This window comes from Atta cephalotes (genome assembly GCF_000143395.1).
Source record: "Atta cephalotes unplaced genomic scaffold scaffold00091, whole genome shotgun sequence".
NCBI lineage: Eukaryota > Metazoa > Arthropoda > Insecta > Hymenoptera > Formicidae > Atta > Atta cephalotes.
In genome coordinates this window covers 465,335-485,569 of record NW_012130155.1, presented here as the reverse complement: position 1 = coordinate 485,569, position 20,235 = coordinate 465,335, and the positions used below count along the sequence as shown (strand labels likewise).

At 29.9% G+C, this 20,235-nt stretch overlaps 1 protein-coding gene across 1 annotated transcript in view; it reads right to left on the bottom strand.

Moving 5' to 3' along the window:
- Window positions 1–2,506: 2,506 nt before the first annotated feature.
- Window positions 2,507–20,235, bottom strand: part of LOC105624856 — a 20,216-nt gene continuing 2,487 nt past the window's right edge. The window contains exons 3-7 of the mRNA XM_012206208.1: window positions 8,614–8,795; window positions 7,327–7,540; window positions 4,515–4,701; window positions 3,675–3,796; window positions 2,507–2,631 (exon numbers count right to left, since the gene is read on the bottom strand). Of these exons, the coding sequence (XP_012061598.1) occupies window positions 2,507–2,631; window positions 3,675–3,796; window positions 4,515–4,701; window positions 7,327–7,540; window positions 8,614–8,795 (830 nt within the window). The remainder of the gene's footprint in view (window positions 2,632–3,674; window positions 3,797–4,514; window positions 4,702–7,326; window positions 7,541–8,613; window positions 8,796–20,235) is intronic.

Genomic DNA, 20,235 nt, shown 5'->3' with positions numbered 1-20,235 from the left:
CGATAACTTTGACGAAGCCGGCTTATGGATGTCGCAGCGCATCGCATACACCAACACTACCCACCCAACCACGGACTACAGTCCAAGTTTTCCGCCGCGCCCATCATATTTTATAAACATTCTTTTAAGTGGATCTGAAAGGCACCATTAAGGCTGAAAGGCTAAAAACACGGGCTGAGAAAGATGCGCGGCGGGGAAGTAACATCATATCTTAGATCGATACGTTTCTGTTCAAAGAGCAGTGAAATTTTACACGAGATTGAAAAAGATAAAGCCCGTGTCTTTCCGGGCTAGGATAACTGTCCCAATTACTGTGCCTGCCCTATTAGTGTGCTTTTGTATTTCGATAAGTCATAAAGAAAACTAGCGAATAAATAAGAAAAAATATTTTTTCTTGTTAAGTTATTAATGCATACGATACTGAAGATAATAATTTATTTTTTTAGTATTAAAGTATTTTAAATATGTTTTAAAAAATATGAGGAATTTATGTGAACCCAGTAATACCGCAAGATTTTAAGCTTGTCTCTATTAATATGCCCTGTATTGAAGCTGAGAACGTTGTGTATGAGTGTAATCTTTGAAATAAATACAATTGAAATAATGATTTATGTAATATATTAACTTAAACAAATAAGCTTAAATTTATTATCTGTTTTAATAACTATATGTTAAAATGAATTAAATGTGGATAGGTACACAAATTGGGAGCGCATTAATAGGACCATCGCCGCTTGGAGGATACTAATAGATAAAAACATGTTTTTTATTTTTGTCCAAATCATTATAAAGTATTATCACTTTTTAGATTGAAGAAATATTAGAAAAATAGAAATAATTGAAAAACCGATATTGATTGCAAGTAGACAAAATTAAAGCTATAATATTTAATAATTAATTCAGTAATAAACAAATTGGCTAAAAAAGCACATTAATAGAAACAGTTAATCCTAGTTAAAGAATTTTACTCAAGTGTCAGTTGATTGAAAAACCAATTAACAATGCAAGCTTACTGCATTGAGAGAAAAACAGTATTTTAACTATAATTATATATTAATATAATATTATAATAGTCATTTTAAATGTCATTTTAAATATTATAATAGTCATTTTCGATTACCAATTATATATATTGATTGATAGAACTATACATATATTATTATTACTAATACTAGTAGTCATAATCATAATTATAATTACAGATATCAAACAGTTTTTCTCTCAGTGTACAATCGTAATTAATACTTGCAGACAACCTCGCATATTTGAATCGTATGGTAATTGACTAAGAAAATTACTGTTTTAACACAAATTTCGCGAGAGTCTGTGGTTGCGGCAAATCTTTAAGCTTCTGTGCAAGACACCTGTTCAGAGTCTATGCCTAACTATAAAGAACTTCCATAACCTTCCTTTCTTGTTCGAGATTTCGTAGTAGAAGAAGCACTACAAATAACGGACACTAAGAAATATGGTATATAAAAAATATTACAATGTACCTATAATGAAGCATCGCAAGAGGCAAGCGCATCTAATTTCGACGCAGTCAATTCTTACGGACAATGCATTCTATACTATGTGTAACTCGATAGACAGATTTTATGGCGTATTTTCCTATTAATAGTATAGATGATGATGGATATCGTTGAAACTTTTAACGTGATGTTAACTTTTAACAAGCCACTCGTTTCTGAAAGTTCATCTTAACGCAACAAAGCTTTTATTCTATCATCATCCTTCAATATAACGTATGATCTCGTACGAGGATGCGAAATATTTAAAGCAGTAATAATATTTATATTAATAACAATAAAGTAGAAAAAATAATTTTAATTAGTCATTTACTATTTGTTTTTAATATTATAGATCTAATGAAAACAATGAAACCAATTTAATAAAGCTTTTTGTAATTTTGTTTAATAAGATATTACATAATATCCGTATATTTATATTTTTATAGATTAGTAGCAACCATATTTTGCGAAAATTGATAAACTAGATATTTTGAAAACATGTTTTCTACTACTGGCATAAAAACGATCATTGGTTGGCGAAGCTTTCGTAAGCTTTATTTACATCGGTCGGTAAAGCTTTGCTTTTAATTGATCTTCTGTAGATAGATTTTTCCTATGATATAAAAGATTATTTAATAAAAAAATGCCGAAGACATAAATTGATATGTATAATTAAAATAAGTTTCTATATTAAAAATATTTAAAAATTTCCTAAAACTTTAGAAAGGAATCGGTCTCAATTAAATTTTTCAAAAGAGAAAATAATAAGGCTCTGACATGTAGAAATACAATATTTATTTTAATATTAATATCTATTTTTCATATATTTATAGTCTTATAATACTGACATAGATTTATTCAACAGGTTCGTATTTATAATAATACTGATACATATAATTAATCAAAAGCATTTCAGACTAAAATAATTTATATAGAAGTGTTGAAGGAAATTTGTTGTAAATTGATGTGTGTGAACTTAATATTGACAATGAGTTTTATAGAGAATAATTTTGCCATGTATAAAAAAATAAACTGGCAAACACGCACAACTCAGTAAAAGCTGCGTAACAATTGATACGTGCCGCATTCCATTGATCGTGGACAGCAGCTTGTTTTTCACCTGCAATTCAAAATGGACAGATATCAATGATATCAGAATTACATTTATGATATTATTATCTAATAAAACATTTTGTCGAAATTATAAAATATATTGATTATATTTAACATTCTAATTTCTTTTTTTTGTCTCTTGGGAAAATTTACTTTTAACGAAATTAAAGTTTTTAAAAGTAATTAAAGAGTTGATTTATAAACTTTTTGAGGTAATTTAAAGCGTGTAAAAGCTAAAATAACTTAAAATTTTTAAAGTTTTTCAAGGATTTTAATACAATATAACGGGTGCATTAATTTTTTTAGTTGTTCTTAAGTAAGTTTTAAAGTAACTTTAAAGAAAAATTTAATGTATTCAAATTTACTTTTATTTTAAGTTTTCTCTACAGTAAATTCTAAATATTTTTTTAAGTTTTCTGAAGTAAATTTTCCCAAGGTGTAAAAAGCGAACTATCTACACGGAAAAAACGATTTTGTTAAAAATATAATTGAATATATTTCAAAATTTTATTACACAAAATAATTATATAAGAAACTTAAACATAATGAGCAATACTGCAAAAACATTTGACATTCTAGCAACATAATTATTTTTATAGTCCAACAAATTATTTTCAAAGTTATATTTAGCTAAATTTTTACTTTAATAAAACCATTCTTTTCGCGTTGAAAATTATAAATTATTCATGTAGGGTAATGTGATACAATTTTGAACTTGATACATTTTTAAACCAAATAATATTCAAATCCAATTTTCAAAGTTCATGTTTGCTTTTTCTTATTTTGTGATACCTATTAGTATCCTCTAACACAATGAGATCAGAGTTATGAAACTTAAACCTTGAAATTGGATCTTATTTTGTTTAGAAAATTTATACCATGTTTGAAATTAGACCATTCAGTCCTACATTAAATGTCTTTTTCAACAAAAAATGTTTATTTAAGTTAAAGTAGATATGCGCTATAAATTTACTTTAACAAAAATGTTCGATAAAACAATGCTATTTATATTTAATTCCATTCGTTTTGGTGACTTTCTATTTAATTTACCATTTAGGACGTGAATATGCACCGCGGTCGTGCTGAATTGGCTTACTGAGCACGTATATTCCCCGCTGTCAGTCTTTTTCGCTCGTTCGATGTAAAGCCTCGTCACCAGATCCTCGTTCGACCTGAAATATCGGTTGTTATATAACTCGACATATCGCAATATGTACACACGCGACGATATCTACAGTAGCTAGCTTTTGTCTGCTGAATTTTAACGACAAAAATTTAAAAACTGTATTGAGAATATGTAATCTTTTTGTAGGCGGTACCAGCTACATTATACATCTATGCGTATGTATATTTATATGCATCTGAAACATGGAGATGTATAAATATTCTACGAGATGTCTAGCGGAATCGACTTACGGACATTGAATAAAGAATTGCATGATAATCCAAACGCCACGTTACCGTACATGTAATGCGAGCATAAATAGCCTTTGAGTACTAATTCAACCGAACTTGATCTCCGCGACTGTCGACCGTGCTGCGAGAACGATAAAATTCACAGGAAGATTGTTCCAGTTCTGTCTAACGAAAGAGAGATAAATTTTCAATGCGTGTCGTAGCGAATCTCGAGGTAGATCAATCGCGGAGCGGTTGCGTCGCACAAAGCTCACTGTCGCTCGTCAACGCGTACGCCCTTCGGGTTTAGAAGGTAATGCCGTCGGCGTTACAAGAGAATGAGAGCGATCTATGTGTATTTGCGAGTAGACAATATCGATTTGTATGTGCGCGTATCTACGCGCGTGCACGTGCAATCCAACGAACGCGGTCGTACATTCGTCTCTTCGGGAGAGCTCCTCCTCGATCCATTGCTACTTCACGATATATGCTTACCCATTAATGTGATAAACGTTGACGTGATCCGGCAACATCTCGCTATTTTTCCGCCACACGGGATACGGCACCCTCGAGTCTGGGCAAGACGGCCGGACGACGCACGCTAGCTCGATTCCACTTCCGGTCTTATAGTATCGGTCCCGTAACTCATGCTTGGCTTCATCGATGATTCTAATATCCGGCGCTATAAAGGCAGAGACGTACTACTGAATAATACTTGTGATCGATTAATTTTTTCTCTATACTTCTTTCTACAGAAAAAAAATTCATTAAATTTTAATATGTATTTTTTTTTCAATATTTTTTTTTAATAAAAAAACGATAGTTAAATGAAATCGAAATTAATGATTCTTGTACTAAATATGCTTTACATTTAATAAATACTTATATTCCATTAAATAAATATTTATTAATATATTTTATTAGTATATTTTTTCAGTGCATATTTTGCTTTTTACTCTATTTTCTGCTTCTTGATTACGTGTACATAGATTGGTATATGGAGAATAATTATATATGTAATAAAAACAGCTAAAACTATAAAATTAACTTTACAGAAAAACTGCAAGAGACAAAAATTGTTTATTTTTTTTCATAGAACTCAAAGAATTTTTTATCAACTTTTTAGTATTGCATTTTTTATTTTTATCAAGAAATTTTTATCGAGAAAAAAAACGGTATTAAAAAATTCTGAAAAAATTCTCCGAACTTTATGAGAAGAAAATTAATGATTTTTGTCTCTTGCAATTTTTTTTGAAAAGTTGATAGTATTTGAGTAAAAAATTATTCAAGATCAATATTTGGCAATTTTTAGTACTTAATATCTTGTTAACTATTGCAAAAATTGCAACATGGTAGAGAACTTTTCGACTCAGTTTAGTCACTCTATTTACACAAAAGCAATTGGCCAAAACTTCCGAGACATCATGTATATGCAGAGTTTTATAATTAATATTTGTATTTCATAATTGAACTGCAGCGCGTAAAAGAAGATATCGCTAGGAGGTACTGTGCGTAACATTACCAGAATATCACCACATGCAAACCCGTTTGTCGAGATGCGCGGGAAGAGAGATAAAATAAAGTTGCATCGTTGCCATTGCAAAGAGTCGCGCTACGTGATACAACTGTGGCTGGCTTGTTTCCAGGCAGAATGGCGCAAGATATTCTCACGGTAATTGAATCTTTACGAGGGCGGAATTTAAATTCGCGACTGTGTTTCCGTTTAGGTACGCCGCGACAGCCGGCAATTCGCGATGTATACGTAGGATTTCACATCCCGAGATGGAAAACAATACATACATCTCGCAGCTACCGATGTCACCATATTATACCAATTCTCCGTAATATATCATTCAAAAAGTATCCGAAAGATACGTTGATTTCAAGTTAAAGTTATACATAAAAAGTGTAAGTATCCATCAGCAGCGAACCGACAGAATTTTATAATTTTATAATTTATTCTCTTATGTTTTTTATCAATCTTCCATTGTTTCTTTCTCTTTCTTTAAAATAGAGACAGAAATTAAATATATGTGATGTATAAATTATTATTAGTAAGCAAATAAAATTTAAGACAGATAGAATTCCTAATTTAATTTGTAAAATATAATTAAGAAAATTTATATATAATTTAGACATATATCTGAAAAATCTATACTTTAACCATAGTATTCGAAATTCATTATTTTGAATTGTTCAGTTTCATTTAAAATACCGAGACTCTAATTTTTTGTCATGTTTCATTGAATAATATCCACGGTATTGTACCATATTTCCGATGTTTATATCTGCAGGTTAATACATACTGCACTACTCGTGTAACTGTTTATATTTTGTTACGCAGATGTATCGCTAGAATATTTTACGAACCAAAACGTATATGTATAGTAAACAATCTCGAATGTTTCTATTTTTCGATATGAATTGTAATTGATGTAAAAATGGATAATCGATAAGCGGAATTGCTTTTAAAATAAAGATGAATTGTAATAATAATTAATAGCTATAAGAGAACAGAATAGGTTCTATTATATTGGAATAACAATTCGTTACACTAGGAAGTTTAAAACAGCTGTTTTAACAGCTATAGCTTCTCACGTTAAAAGTGAAAAAAATTTGAATAAAAAAAAGGTTTTAGAACTTAAAATTTCTACTTTTGAAAACTATATCTTTTGCGTCATTATATCTTTTGCGTTTCTGTAAGTTTAGTAATTTTTTCATATAGAAAACTGGAGGTGGATAAAATAGAAAATTTTTTTTTCATTTTGCAGGTCTTGCACAAAAAACTTACAAAAATTTTTGACTTTTTGATGTAAAAGCTTAAAGTTTTTCCTACAAAAATTATTTTTTAAAATGTTTCTAAGATTCATTGTTATTGCGAGTTAAGTAAAAAGAGCATTTTGACTTTGATTACTCATAACTTCGTTAAAAATTATTATACTACAATTTAAAGCTTAAACTTTTTTTTTATCGAATATGAAATAATTATAAAAATAATATAATTATAAATAATATGTAATTGTATAATTGTAAAAATTTTTTTAAAGATATTATACAAATGAAGTAGCGTTACAAACTTTTTGTTGCAACTCAATAAATATAAAGGAAATATATCAATAAAAGATTTTATGACATTTGAAAAATATGTCGTTATCTCCTCTCATGTTCAGGGAATTTGTTCAGGAATGTCCGTGCTGTTATTGCGTTTTTCTTATTACCGCAACATGTTTGTATCAGATAAACCATTTCTATATATCTACAGTTTGCCCGCAATTTCTTTTATTCTCTTTTAAAAACATGACATTACCAAGAATAGTGACGTTCATGACCAGCATTCTCGGTGGATGCGTATTCACTTGGCAAACGTATACTCCATGATCTTCTCTCCGCACACCGGAGATGGCCAATCTCCAATTGTTTGGATACTGAAAGCTCACGCTGTATCTTGAGTCCGATATATGGGTAGTGTTCCCGAGAGTTAAGAGGGATGCCCAATCGGTGTTCTGTCGTAACCACATTACCTGGAATCCGTGAAAATATTTATCCATCGTGTCAAGATTAGATCGTACAATGCGAGATGCTGCAAGTAATAACGCCACGCGTAATGTCAGACAAGATGTTCAAAGGCTAGTTTCACCATTTCTAGTCAATTTGGTTAATCAATTATTCCATTGAAATTGATAGCATTGTCATTAGGCAGAATAGTTATAGTTGATTCTTAATCGATCGATTAAGCTGATTGAAGATAGTAAAACCTAAATAGTAAAGAGATAAATAATACATAAAAATAATTATTTTGTAATTGTAAAAATAATAATACAGTAAAATAATTATTTTATTATTCTGTAAAATGTTATTCCGATTGATTATTCTAAACTATTTCTGCAATAGAACAATAAAAAAATTTTAATTACACAGAGAAAGAATGATTTTGTTAAAATATCTAAAAATTATATAGATACAAATCTAAAAATAATTTTTGTTGGATTATGAAAATAATTCTGTAGAAACTGTATTCAAACTGAAAAGTTTTTACAGCATTGCTTCTCGTGCTTGAGTTTCCTACATAATTACTTTATAATTCCTACATAATTACTGGTTCAAAATTTTGTCAATGTCTGGCTAAAGAACAATGTTAAAAGAAATATTTTTTGTTCATTAATAGAAACGTAAAAAACATGAATGAATCTTATAGATTTTGACTACTGAACACGATGGTACTATTATTTTTCATTCAAAATGTGTGGAATATTGTCAGTTTTCAGATTGAAGTTCTCATTGAAAACATGGGAAACGTCATTATTTTTCAAATTAAAGTTCTATTTTTCAGAGAAAATGATGACTTTAACCTGAAGAATAATGATGTTCTCTACATTTTCAATGAAAAATGAACTAATAAGATCGCGTTCAGTAAATCAAAATATATAAGTTTTCTACATTTCCATTATTGAGTAAAAACAGCTTTTTTTAAACATTATTCTTTTTAGATAGTTTAATAAAATCATACTTTCCATACAGATATATTTAAATATTATTATTCCAATTATTCATAACTAGCGTCGACTTGGTTGTTGATAATTTAATATATTCGCACCTTCTTTCCAGAAAGCATAGCGACGCGACAATCGAGATATGCTGTTGCGCCTAAGTGCAACGCCACATTTTGCGAGCCATTAATACCCTGGCCATTTGCATTTTCGAAATATGGATCCCAATCCGTAACTCGGTGATGCCTTAAATGCGGAATTCGCAAGGGAGGCAGATTGATGGTTATTTCTGAAACATATTGTTAAACGAATCACTAAATTATTCTCTTACTTTTAATTAAAATATTTTTTCTAGTTTCAATTACATAATAACAATTTATATTTCTTGCTATACTTCAACTTGCATTTCAATGTTTTTACATTAGCATTTAAATGTTCTAACATAACATTAGCTTTTAAGTTTTAAGGCAAGAAGTTGCATTGTTAGCAATGTAAGAAACGTGGATAACAATTTGTATTGCGTCCTTCAAAAGACAATTTCGGTTAGATCTTCACATAAGCTGCCAGCATTCAGTTTAAATCGTGTAATGGAATTCTCGTGAAAACGCGAAATTCATGTTGAAAGCACGAAAAACACGAGTATGTCATGTAAGTTGGAATAAATTGTATATTCATTTTGCCCATCATTTCATGTCTGCACTTCTATTCGCTCAAAACGAAAGATGTTATATATCGAAGTGCTTTTAGATTTGAATGTACAGCCAAATACCAAAATTTGAATATCTTATTCGGTTATATTTTATTGTTACAACAATTAAAAACCTGTGTTAAAAAATTTTATTTGGCAATAAAGATCTTTTCCCTTTTATTCTACAGTTAAAAAATTTTTTAATAACATGAGACAAACCATATTTAATTATCATTATAGAAAATTTAATTTCTTATTACAAAAATTCAGAAGCTAAACAAGCGCGAAAGAATAAAGAAGTGTGCGATAAAATTGCAGTCGCACAACCTTTTGACCTTTTATTTCGCACACTTCGTAACCGTGTAAAGGTTTCGCTCGAGCTTACGAAGCACTCAGAAATTTTACGGATACTTGAAACACAAAAGGTACAATTATGCTGTAATGGTGAGCAGGTGGTTTTGCCGCAACGAACGATACAGTGTTGGAAAGTTGTGGGGAGAAGGTACCGGCCATACTTTATTCTGACATCATTTCTTTATTGCACTTTATGTATTGTTCTACAGCTAGTATAACTTGGAAATTTTTGTATTCTTTAAAAGAGAGACACGAAATAACAATTATTCAAATATAAGGAATAGGTTTAGAATATATGGAGAATATAAAATACAGAGTGTCCTGTAAGTTTCTGCCAACCGCTTTTGTATAGATAGAGCGGACTAAACTGAGTTGAAAGATCCACATTTTGTAATTTTTGTAATAGTTAACAAGATATTAATTACTAAAAATTGCCGAATAATGGTCTTGAATATTGTTTTATTCAAATACTATTAACTTTATAGAAAAACTGCAAGCATCACAAATCACTAATTTTCTTCTCATAGAACTCTCATAATTTTTTCAGAATTTTTAATCAACTTTTTAGTATTGCATTTTCTTATTTTTACCAACATGAGAAAATACGATATCTAAAAAAATTCTCAAAACTTTATGAGAAGAAAATAAATAATTTTTGTCTTCCGCTGTTTTTTTGTAAAGTTGATGGTATTTGAGTAAAAAATTATTGAAAACTAATATTTAGCGATTTTTAGTAATTAATATTTTGTTAACTATTGTGAAAATTGCAAAATGTGGTATAGGACTTTTCGACTCAGTTTAGTCGCTCCGCTCTATCTATACAAAAGCGGTTGGCAAAAATTTAAGGGACACATGTATAAAATATTATATTGTATAAAATAATTGTATAATTGTATAAAATAATTGATAAAGATATGATATTGGGTTAGGGAAAAAGTCTTTTTATAAGTTGGTAAAAAGGCCTTTCCTCATCAATATCTTTGTTAAAAATATAAATTTAAAAATTTAAGTTTAAACCTCTCTACTTTTAATGGTTACTACATTTTTTTAATTTACATAAGTTTTGTAATTTTTACATATAGAAAACTACGAGCTGAAAAAAATGAAAAATTTTCTTTTCACTTTATAAGTCTGTAGCATGTCCAAAAAAATTTGAGCAAATTTTCGACTATCTACCGTGAAACTTTCCTTATAAAATTATTTTTTAAAAATGTTCCTATGATTTTTTGTTCCTGATTTACTCGCGGATTAAGTAAATAAAGAACTTTTTGACTTTATTATTCATAGCTTTGTTTTTAAAAATTATTGTATCGCAATTAAAAATACAGATTCTTAAAATTGAAATGTTGCTCTATTAAGTAGTGCAATTGTTAATTTTTTAAAAATAGAACATATGGGTTGTTAAAAAAGTCTTTTTACTAACTTGTAAAGAGAGATGTTTTTTCTAAGCCAATATTAATTAAATTTTTTTACACTTAAAATATTTTTGTTACACTTTATTATTTTTTTTTAATTACGACAACACGTATGAGTTAACATTAATTATGAAATTTGTGATATTTAAAAGAAAATTTCTTTGACCGAATATTTGTAAAATTCTATTAAAAACGGCATAACAGCCATAACTCTTCAATCTCTCACGTAATCCTGAAAAAGACATTTGCGAGAGGAATCCTTCGGATCCGTGAACGACCGATATGTTTCTTGGTGAGCGTCTAACAGCGCTTTCTTACGATCCGGAAGTCCACCGAGGTCAATCCCTGATTTTCTTCGTAGCTGTCGAAAGATCGGATATCCAATACTGCGAGGTTGCGTACAGAGATTGTACGGTTATACAATTTTACACAGCCGCGGATAGTTCCTCCTTTGTTCTCTTTTAAACATAAAAGCAGATTGTCCACTGTCACATACACACTTTTGCGAGATCGCGGAAATTGAAAACCTATTTCTTCTTACTCCATGCAATTTCAGAATAATCTTTACAGCAGTTGAGAAAGGATGAAACATAAAAGTTCAAAGGCGATGCGAAACGATAATATATATTGTCAAGAGATGATGACAGCATCGCGAGCTGAAGTCTTGGAAAAAAAGACGGAGGATAAGTAAGACAGAATTTCTGGTAGACTGCACGACAAAGGACCTTTTGAATTAATCTAGGCCAACCAAACAATCAGATTCATTATGTGCTCCATTTCCCTTTAATTTACATATTCTTTATAATTATTTCCCATTTTCTATTTGTTTTTATCTAGAATTAGATTTTGTATTAAACTTATGATGCGTTTATATACCGCAAATAATATACCTTTGAAATATCTACAGAAAATTATTATATATGTATACACATCATATTGCATATTTTACTTATATGATATTGCCAAAAAGTACGATTGTAATAAATAATTTTTATCGCTATGCATCTTTAGAGTCGGAATTTCATGACTGATCTGATTTGTTCCGGTCAACAAAGAAAATTAACCATCCGTTATTGATTCGATTATGTGGGAGTTTTCGGGGTTAACAAGAGAGAGGACTAAATGTCTGCGACACAATGACTGCCTTTGTCTCTTTCAGATTTCATACATTGCATTCTAATCAAACGAAAGAATTAAATGATTGGTGCTCAAAGAATGTCGATTCATTTTAAAATATCGCAGATTATTCGTCTTCATTCATTAATTCTTGGGACGCCGCAATTTGTCGTGAATCAAATGAACATCAATAACATTGTATTTAATTAAATCAATATGTACTGCATTTGATTGATATTTATTATTATTACCGTTGTTAATATACTGCTAATGATTGAAAAGCTGAAAATGTTAATTCGTTTTATTGATTGAATGTATACAGTTTGCCAAAATTAATTTAATGTATCTTTATTATTTGTTGCAATTTAAACATCTTTTATATACTATACAAATTATTAGTAAAACCACTTAATCCAGATTGATATCACTGGCAATACAAATAAAATTTATTTATGTTCCTTTATGAGTGTACGATTAAAATTCTGTAAATTTAATCCATTGATTGACATATAACAGATATTGATAGCCGAAATCAAACGAACATGGAGTATGCACATTTCGAAAGGTTTAGATAATTCAATTTATTACTGTTCAATCAGATCAGCGCAGTCTGGAGCAGAAAATTAAATGTCTTTTGCAGCAATCGTGATATTCTACATTCATATATTTTTTTTCTTTGGTATTTTTCGTTGATTTATTTTTACATATTAATTATTAATTACTATAACAAATATCTAATTATTCATTCATGAACATAATTTGATAAAGTGTTCATTTATTTAATAATAGATTCCCTATTAAAATTCCCCCTTAAAATATATAAGAATAAAATTTTTATTCAATACCGCGTTAAAACAAAGAGCTACTTTATTTTAAAGAATATACTTTTTGATGTACATTTTGATGATTATTTGAAATTTAGATTAAGCTATGCTACGTGTGAATAAAAAGATCGCGAAACGCGGCGTGTGAAAGAATCCGCGCATGATTTATGTTCCCTGCGGTGCGAGCACTTACTGCCTCAATTGAAAATAACGGGTCTTCGTTTTTAATTGTGCTCTAACGCTTCGCGGAAACTAACCGGGCATTTCGCGATCCCTACAAGAGCGCAGATTGCACCTTGCTGCTCGAATGCAATGTGTGTAAGCCGGTTCCGAGATTTTAGTGCCACTAAACGACTGGCTGTGCGTTACACATTCAGCGTATAATCCAGTTCGTAAATGTGAATCGACAGCTGCGTCGGATAAAACTGTTTTTTTTCCTAGTTTAAGCGCAGTCGGCGATTTTTGCAACTCCATTCGACGTGTGATATTAATCATCCGCGACGAAATATAAACGCAAGCAAAAAGTACAGGTGAGAGAATGAGAGAAAACTCTGGAAATCCAGGCGCAAAGAAGCACGAGCGGGTATTTCCTTAACGATTGCCATAAAATTTAACGTTTTCCGCAGTTGGAGTACTTTACGAGTTGCAGTCGCTACTAATCCGGGAATGCATTAATTTAACTCGTTGAAGAAAAGGAGCTTTGCTTTGTACGGTTTCAATAGAACGCGTGAGTCAACCTCGAATATTTGCGTTTTTAATTCTTTAAGGATGGGAGTTTTTTAATAAAGGAACTTAAAAGGTCTCATTTTTTAAGAGTTTCTGGAATTATTAAATTCAATTCTGGTTTTACATGGAGGCTAAGAATAGTTTTGTGAAATTATTTAACAATTTAGATAGATACAGATCTAAAAATAATTTTAGTAAACCATTAAAATAATTAAGTATAAGATGATGAAGTTGATTGCTAATGTCAAAACTTTTTATATGGTACTCTGCTTGAGCATCTCACATAATTATTTTGATAGTTCAACAAAATTATTTTCAGACCTGTATCTAGTTAAATTTTTAGATACTTCAAAACAATCCATTTCTTCCAGAATTCTAAAATTCAAATTTCTAAAAGTTATCTGATTATCGAAACATTATATGAAACTCGAGTTCAGGAAATTATTGCATTGAATTTGAGAATGAAAATGTCGAATTTTAAAAGGATAATAAAGAAGAAAGATATAACAAAGATGTTATATTTTTTAATGCTATATAAATGTTACAGAGCTTCTAATAGAAAGTCAGTTTTTTGGATATCAAATTAACTATTTATATAGCATTGATGAATTAAAATAAAGTGACTCTGCAAATTTGATGTTACTTTGCAGTTCAAAATTTTCTAAAAAACCAAATTTTATATTTGATTAATGAAAAAAATCTATTTGCCACATTCACAGAAAAAAATTTACTATATCTTAATAAATACTTCTTTAAATATTTATAAGTAAATATTTATGGAATGTTAACATATATCTATTTGATACAAAAATCATTAATTTGATTTAATAATTATTTTTTTCATTGAATAAATATTTATTTATTGTAGGTAAATGTTAACTTACAAATATTTCAAAAAACATTTACTAAAGTATAGTAGATTTTTTTCAGTATTAAATTTAAAATCTTTTTTATCTTAAATTTTTTTAATTTTTGATCTTAAAATTAAGACATTAAAAAATTATTCTTTAGATCAAGTTTCTCTCTCATAAAAACGAGCGAACAATTCATTCACAAAATAAAAAGGAGTGTGCACACGAGGTCCACAAAAGGTTAGGTGTAATAAAGAAACCAACCTGAAAAATTGTAAAATAATGCGATATACAGAGGCCGAATCCAGGTCACATTGGATACGGTGTTAAAAAAGCATTACAGGCTTTCGACGTTCGGCAGATACGGTAATATTGCGGTGCATCACAATGCGCTTTTGTTACGATCGATGGTCTCGTAAGCAAGCTCCGAACCATATTACGAGTTCATGGTAATATCGATACATCTATGAAGACGCTTTTTAATAATGTTCGAAACATAGCCTTGACGACGAAATTGTAAATGGTAATCTACGATTACAAAACCTATACGATCGGATGAAACAGCTTTAATTAAGAGTGTGTCCATTAAGTATTCGGAATCTGGTGTATAATGGAAAAAGTTCGAAATCGTATTGCTTCTTTTATTAACGCTAATGGAAACCAGCTGAATTCACAGACGAAGAATTCGCTTTTTCTCTCACGATATATCGAAACTGAAGTATTCGATTTACATGCAATCTTAATTGATCACGATATATCGGGACTGAAATATTCGCAAAAGTATTATATTATCAATCTATGTGCGATTTTGATTCATCATGAACTCTCTGCATTTTAGATAATAACTCGCAATTTCGCAGTTATTAATTGCAACGAGACTGTCTTAATTGGGACGCGGAACGAACGTGCCGCTTAAAGTGACCGAATATAAATTCTGCAGTTGTCCCGGGAAAATCAGGTCCCCAAACGACCTCTGGGTTCCATCGGCTCGAATAATACGTTGGTGTATGCGAGGATCATAACCCCAGATAATAGGATCTCTGAAAATATTTGGTGTCAGAATTACTAATTCATTGTGCTTGTGCAAACTTTTACGTTATTTGCACGTTGTAGAAACTTTACTCTCACGATACTGTTCAGCAAATCGTTCAATAATTAGATTACGATAGAATGATATTGTTTTACTGGAGCTGTGTTCCGATATACATTGCCAGTACTCAGGATTGGAAGCATGTATTTAAAAAATATTTATATTTAAAATATAATAATTGCAATATAAATATGTTTTTTCTATTTTAGTGGAACGCATGAAAGTATTCCAGATTTTGTATTCAAAAAATTGAAAGTTATTTTATAATTTAAATAAGATTTTGATTGCCAATCTTAATACTTGATTATTGATTATAAATTTATAAATTTAAAAGCTCACAAAATACAAATAATAAATAACAAAGAATATGCAATCACACGCAAGATATCTTTTGCAAATATCATGTATATTTACAATTTGTACGTTAACAATATAAAATCATAAACGTTTTCGACATCATAAACGACATTGACTGGCATAAAATGATTGTCAAACAACAACTGAGTTGTCCGCAATGGCTACAATTTTCATAGATATCTTTCAAAGTATGTACGATTGTAATATCAGAATGGTTTTGACGAGTAATACCATCTTCATGTTTTGAGGTTCAAAACTTTTCAAACAACCCCATCTGCGAGATGAAATGATGATAAGAGACGGAAATACTTTTATTTTATAATACTGCTACGTTATCTGCTTTTAGTATTTGAAATTCAAAATACTTTTATTCTTTCATTAATATTGAAATACAAAATATATTTCTAATGCTCTTAATATTGAAATACAAAATACGAAATTCAATTGTCTTAAAAATTTATTTTTTAAATAAAAGTATTTCAAATACAGTACTGGTCCAGCCCTGTCAGTATTAAAAATCTATAGTTCGTAGTGTATAGATTTTCAGTATTGGCAATATATGTATATCGAAACATGGCCTAAGTAAAATAACAAGTAAATGCACTTGATCGTTCTCACGTTTTCTATTCGCTTTGGGAGAAAATTTTACAAGGTTTTTTACAAAAATGCGCGCATCATGTCACGTTCGCATATAAGAAAAAGTCTACAATCTCCTTTGTCTCATTTCTTTCGCTTCATGTTTCTCTCCGTTGCGTCGTGACGTCGTTTGTGTGAATCCAAGACGCACGCCAGATCGTACAGTTTCGACTGCGCTTCTACAATCGAGGTCGTACGACGTAATAAATATACATCCACAAGACCATTTGTTTCCCTACATCGCCTTATAGCAAGGATGCTACTACTATCGCCGAAGATGCTACCATCCGTCTTGTCGCTCATTTTTCATCGGCCAGTACCAGCCCTGTTGATGCTCCCGCGAAACCCTCCGTCGAAATGAGATGACGTTTGCGAGTTTCTCGTACTTTGTGCTCGAAACTCGACGTGAATCCAATTACCACGGCTAGAGGAATGCATATAAGTTGGACCAGTGTTCGACTGCAAAAAGTTGTACGATGACTTTCCATATAAGAGTACGTATGACTTCTTTAAGTTTTTAAATTATAATTTATACAATAGAATGATTGGATATGTAGTTGAGTGGTTATATGTAAACCAAATCCCGTTTTAGTATGTAAATTGAATTAAAAATTATTCTGTTCAATTCTTGTATATTCTAATTACAATTTTGTATATGTTAATTATAAATATATAGAATACAATAATTATATATACAATTATTAAGTAATTATATATACAATTATTATATATACAATTATTATAGCTACAGTCCAACAATCTTTTTTAATTTCGGCCGAAATCGAAACCGAAAACTGAAACTTTTATAGAAATTCTAGAAAGATCATATGACATGTGATATAAAGAAGAGAGAGATGCGCGCGTACACACACACACACACACACACACACGCGCGCGCGCGCGCGCGCACATACACACACATATATATATTAAATATCATACTTATACCTTTTCGTCATAAATTTTATAATTTAATTATTAAAACAATAATTACACACATTATTATTATCCTAATATTACAATTGTATTATCGAAATTTATATTATTTTTGTAGTATCACAATCATATCGTTTTGTTACTTCAAAAGTGACACAACTGAAAAGATGTAATTTTTTAAATTATCATGAGTTATGTAAAGATTACTTTATCAATTATCAAAAAAAATTAACTTAGCTTTACAGTCCGTCCTCCAAATATATATAGTATTTATGTGATTTTTAAGATTTTCAAAGGGATTATAATATTTTGAGTGACATATTTTTAGTTATCGCTTTTGGAAATAAAACAAAAATATCATATGCAAAAAAATATTTAAAGTTAAGACAGTTTTGGTGATCGAAGTTTGAAGAAGTTGTTTAATTTATTTTGAATTTAATTATTTTAGATGATGAAGGTAAATTGTTAGTAATTTTGTAAGTTATGTTATCTTTGATAAATTATTCAAAATTATATTATTTATTATAATTTTGCAAGATATACTGCAATAACTATAATTTAAAGGGTAGTTTTTTATGTGAAACAAAAATGACAAAAATGACATTTAATCGTGTTTTTAAAAGTATATTCTTTTTGCCAATTATTCGATTAGAAAATAATTTTCTGTTAAATTGAGAAATAGCTTTCCTCTTTTCCAAAAATTTAATTTTTACATTATTGTTACTTTAAAATAAGGGAATAATATTATATCTCAATAATAAGTCTTCAAAACATATTATAAAAATATTTTTTAAACAAATCTTTGGAAATAAACATTTTATATTGAAATAAATTTTAAATAGTAAATGCTTTGTATTGTTAGGTTCATGGCACTTTAGTTTCATTGCATGTGCAATCTAAACTAATAATTGTATTTAAATGAATATGCAAGAAAAGAATAATAAAAAGAATAAATATAGTTTTTCAACATTTATGCTTGCGAGTTACAACTTGATCAGTTTCAGTTAAATCGAAATTCCTTTTTAATTTCGGCCGTAATCGAAACCTGACTGAAACTTCAATTTTTAATTGAAACTAGCCTTAATCAAAATAGAATTTTTGGTCAGACATTAGATTTACCGCACATTTTACATTATCTTTTACTATAATAATGCTTCTTAATATCCTTTAAATATTTAGATAAAATTATTTTAATTTTTCCAGGATACCTTAAATTATATGCTGATCGCATGCGGGAAGGCAGGACATCGAGAAACTTTGCGGTGCAGCAGCATTGTTTCTAAATTATAGGTCATAAAGGACCCTATCGCGAAAGTTGTAATTACTCCCATAAGTAATGGAAGGATATGACCTATCAATCAACGAAAAACCAATATTGCGAGGTCAACAGTTTATTAAAATGACAAGTTATCCCTTTCGCGACGACAAGTTTCATCCCCTGACAAAAGATACCCATGAACAGGTAACACCGCGCCAAATCTAACAAGGTGACATGCTTGTCTGTAACGATGAAACTTTATATGTAATCCGCAAAGTAACCCCTGCCCTGATGCACGATATTAAACCCAACGTGTCCGTAATTCTATGCAGTCCTTTCCCCGTTCCTCTATCATTGCGGCACCATGACGTTGCACATCCAACTATTTATGCAATTTCATCTCTCTCGTATAACTTATACTATTAAAATTAGCTACTGTAATTGGATTGCTACTCCACGATGGAAGAAGAGATTTAACGTACGAATGCGCCTTAAGAATAGAAGAGTTTAATTTCTGTATAATTTAATCTTAAAAATACATTCAAAAATAATGCAACACGTACATTGCTTGTTTCTGTTGTTTATGAAACTTTTATATTAATTCAATGTCTTAATCTTTAATTGTCGTATTAATAATAATAACCATGATTAATTTTTTATTTATCAACTTACAATATTTTAAAGAATTTTTTATATTCTTTTATAACATTATACTTTCTGTGTGCATTTTCAATTTGACTGCATGAGCCTAATAACAAAAGCCAAATGAATAATGCGACTAGAGAGATCTGTAATTCCGCAGTGTGACAAATAGGTCAAACGTGCATGGTCAGATCTGCTTCCTGCTACGTATCCACGTGTCCCATACCTGTACGCTTCATTACGAACCAGAAGTTCGGTGTACAATAATCATCTGTGTCTATAGTATCTCATTGTTTCCTTTGATAAATCAAATATTACAAAGGGATTCTCATCAACATTACAGTAAGCTAATTGCTAAACGTCAGTGATCAAAAATCTATCAACTTCTATTTAATCAAGTAGAATTTTTACGTCAGTGCACTCTAATGAAATATAAATGTTCGATATCTAGTTGAATTACAAATTAAAATTAGTGTAAAATTCAAGAAATTGCTCCATTTTATACCTTTTGTGATCTTAATTTTCAAAAAGAAGTTATTTTCTTTAAAGGAGTTCCAATGAAACAGAATTTCATTTTTGATTCTCAAAATGATGTTATATCGAAGTCGTAAAATGTATGGCGCGGATTGGCAACGGCAAACTTTGTAAATAGCAGTTTATGTGTATATGTGTGTGTGTGTGTGTGTGTGTGTGTGTGTGTGTGTGTGTGTGTGTGTGTGTGTGTGTGTGTGTGTGTGTGTGTGTGTGTAGTACGTACGACGTACGTACTAGACGTAGACTACGTAACGTTTAGTACGTAGTACGACGTTAGGACTACGTACGTACGTACGTACGTA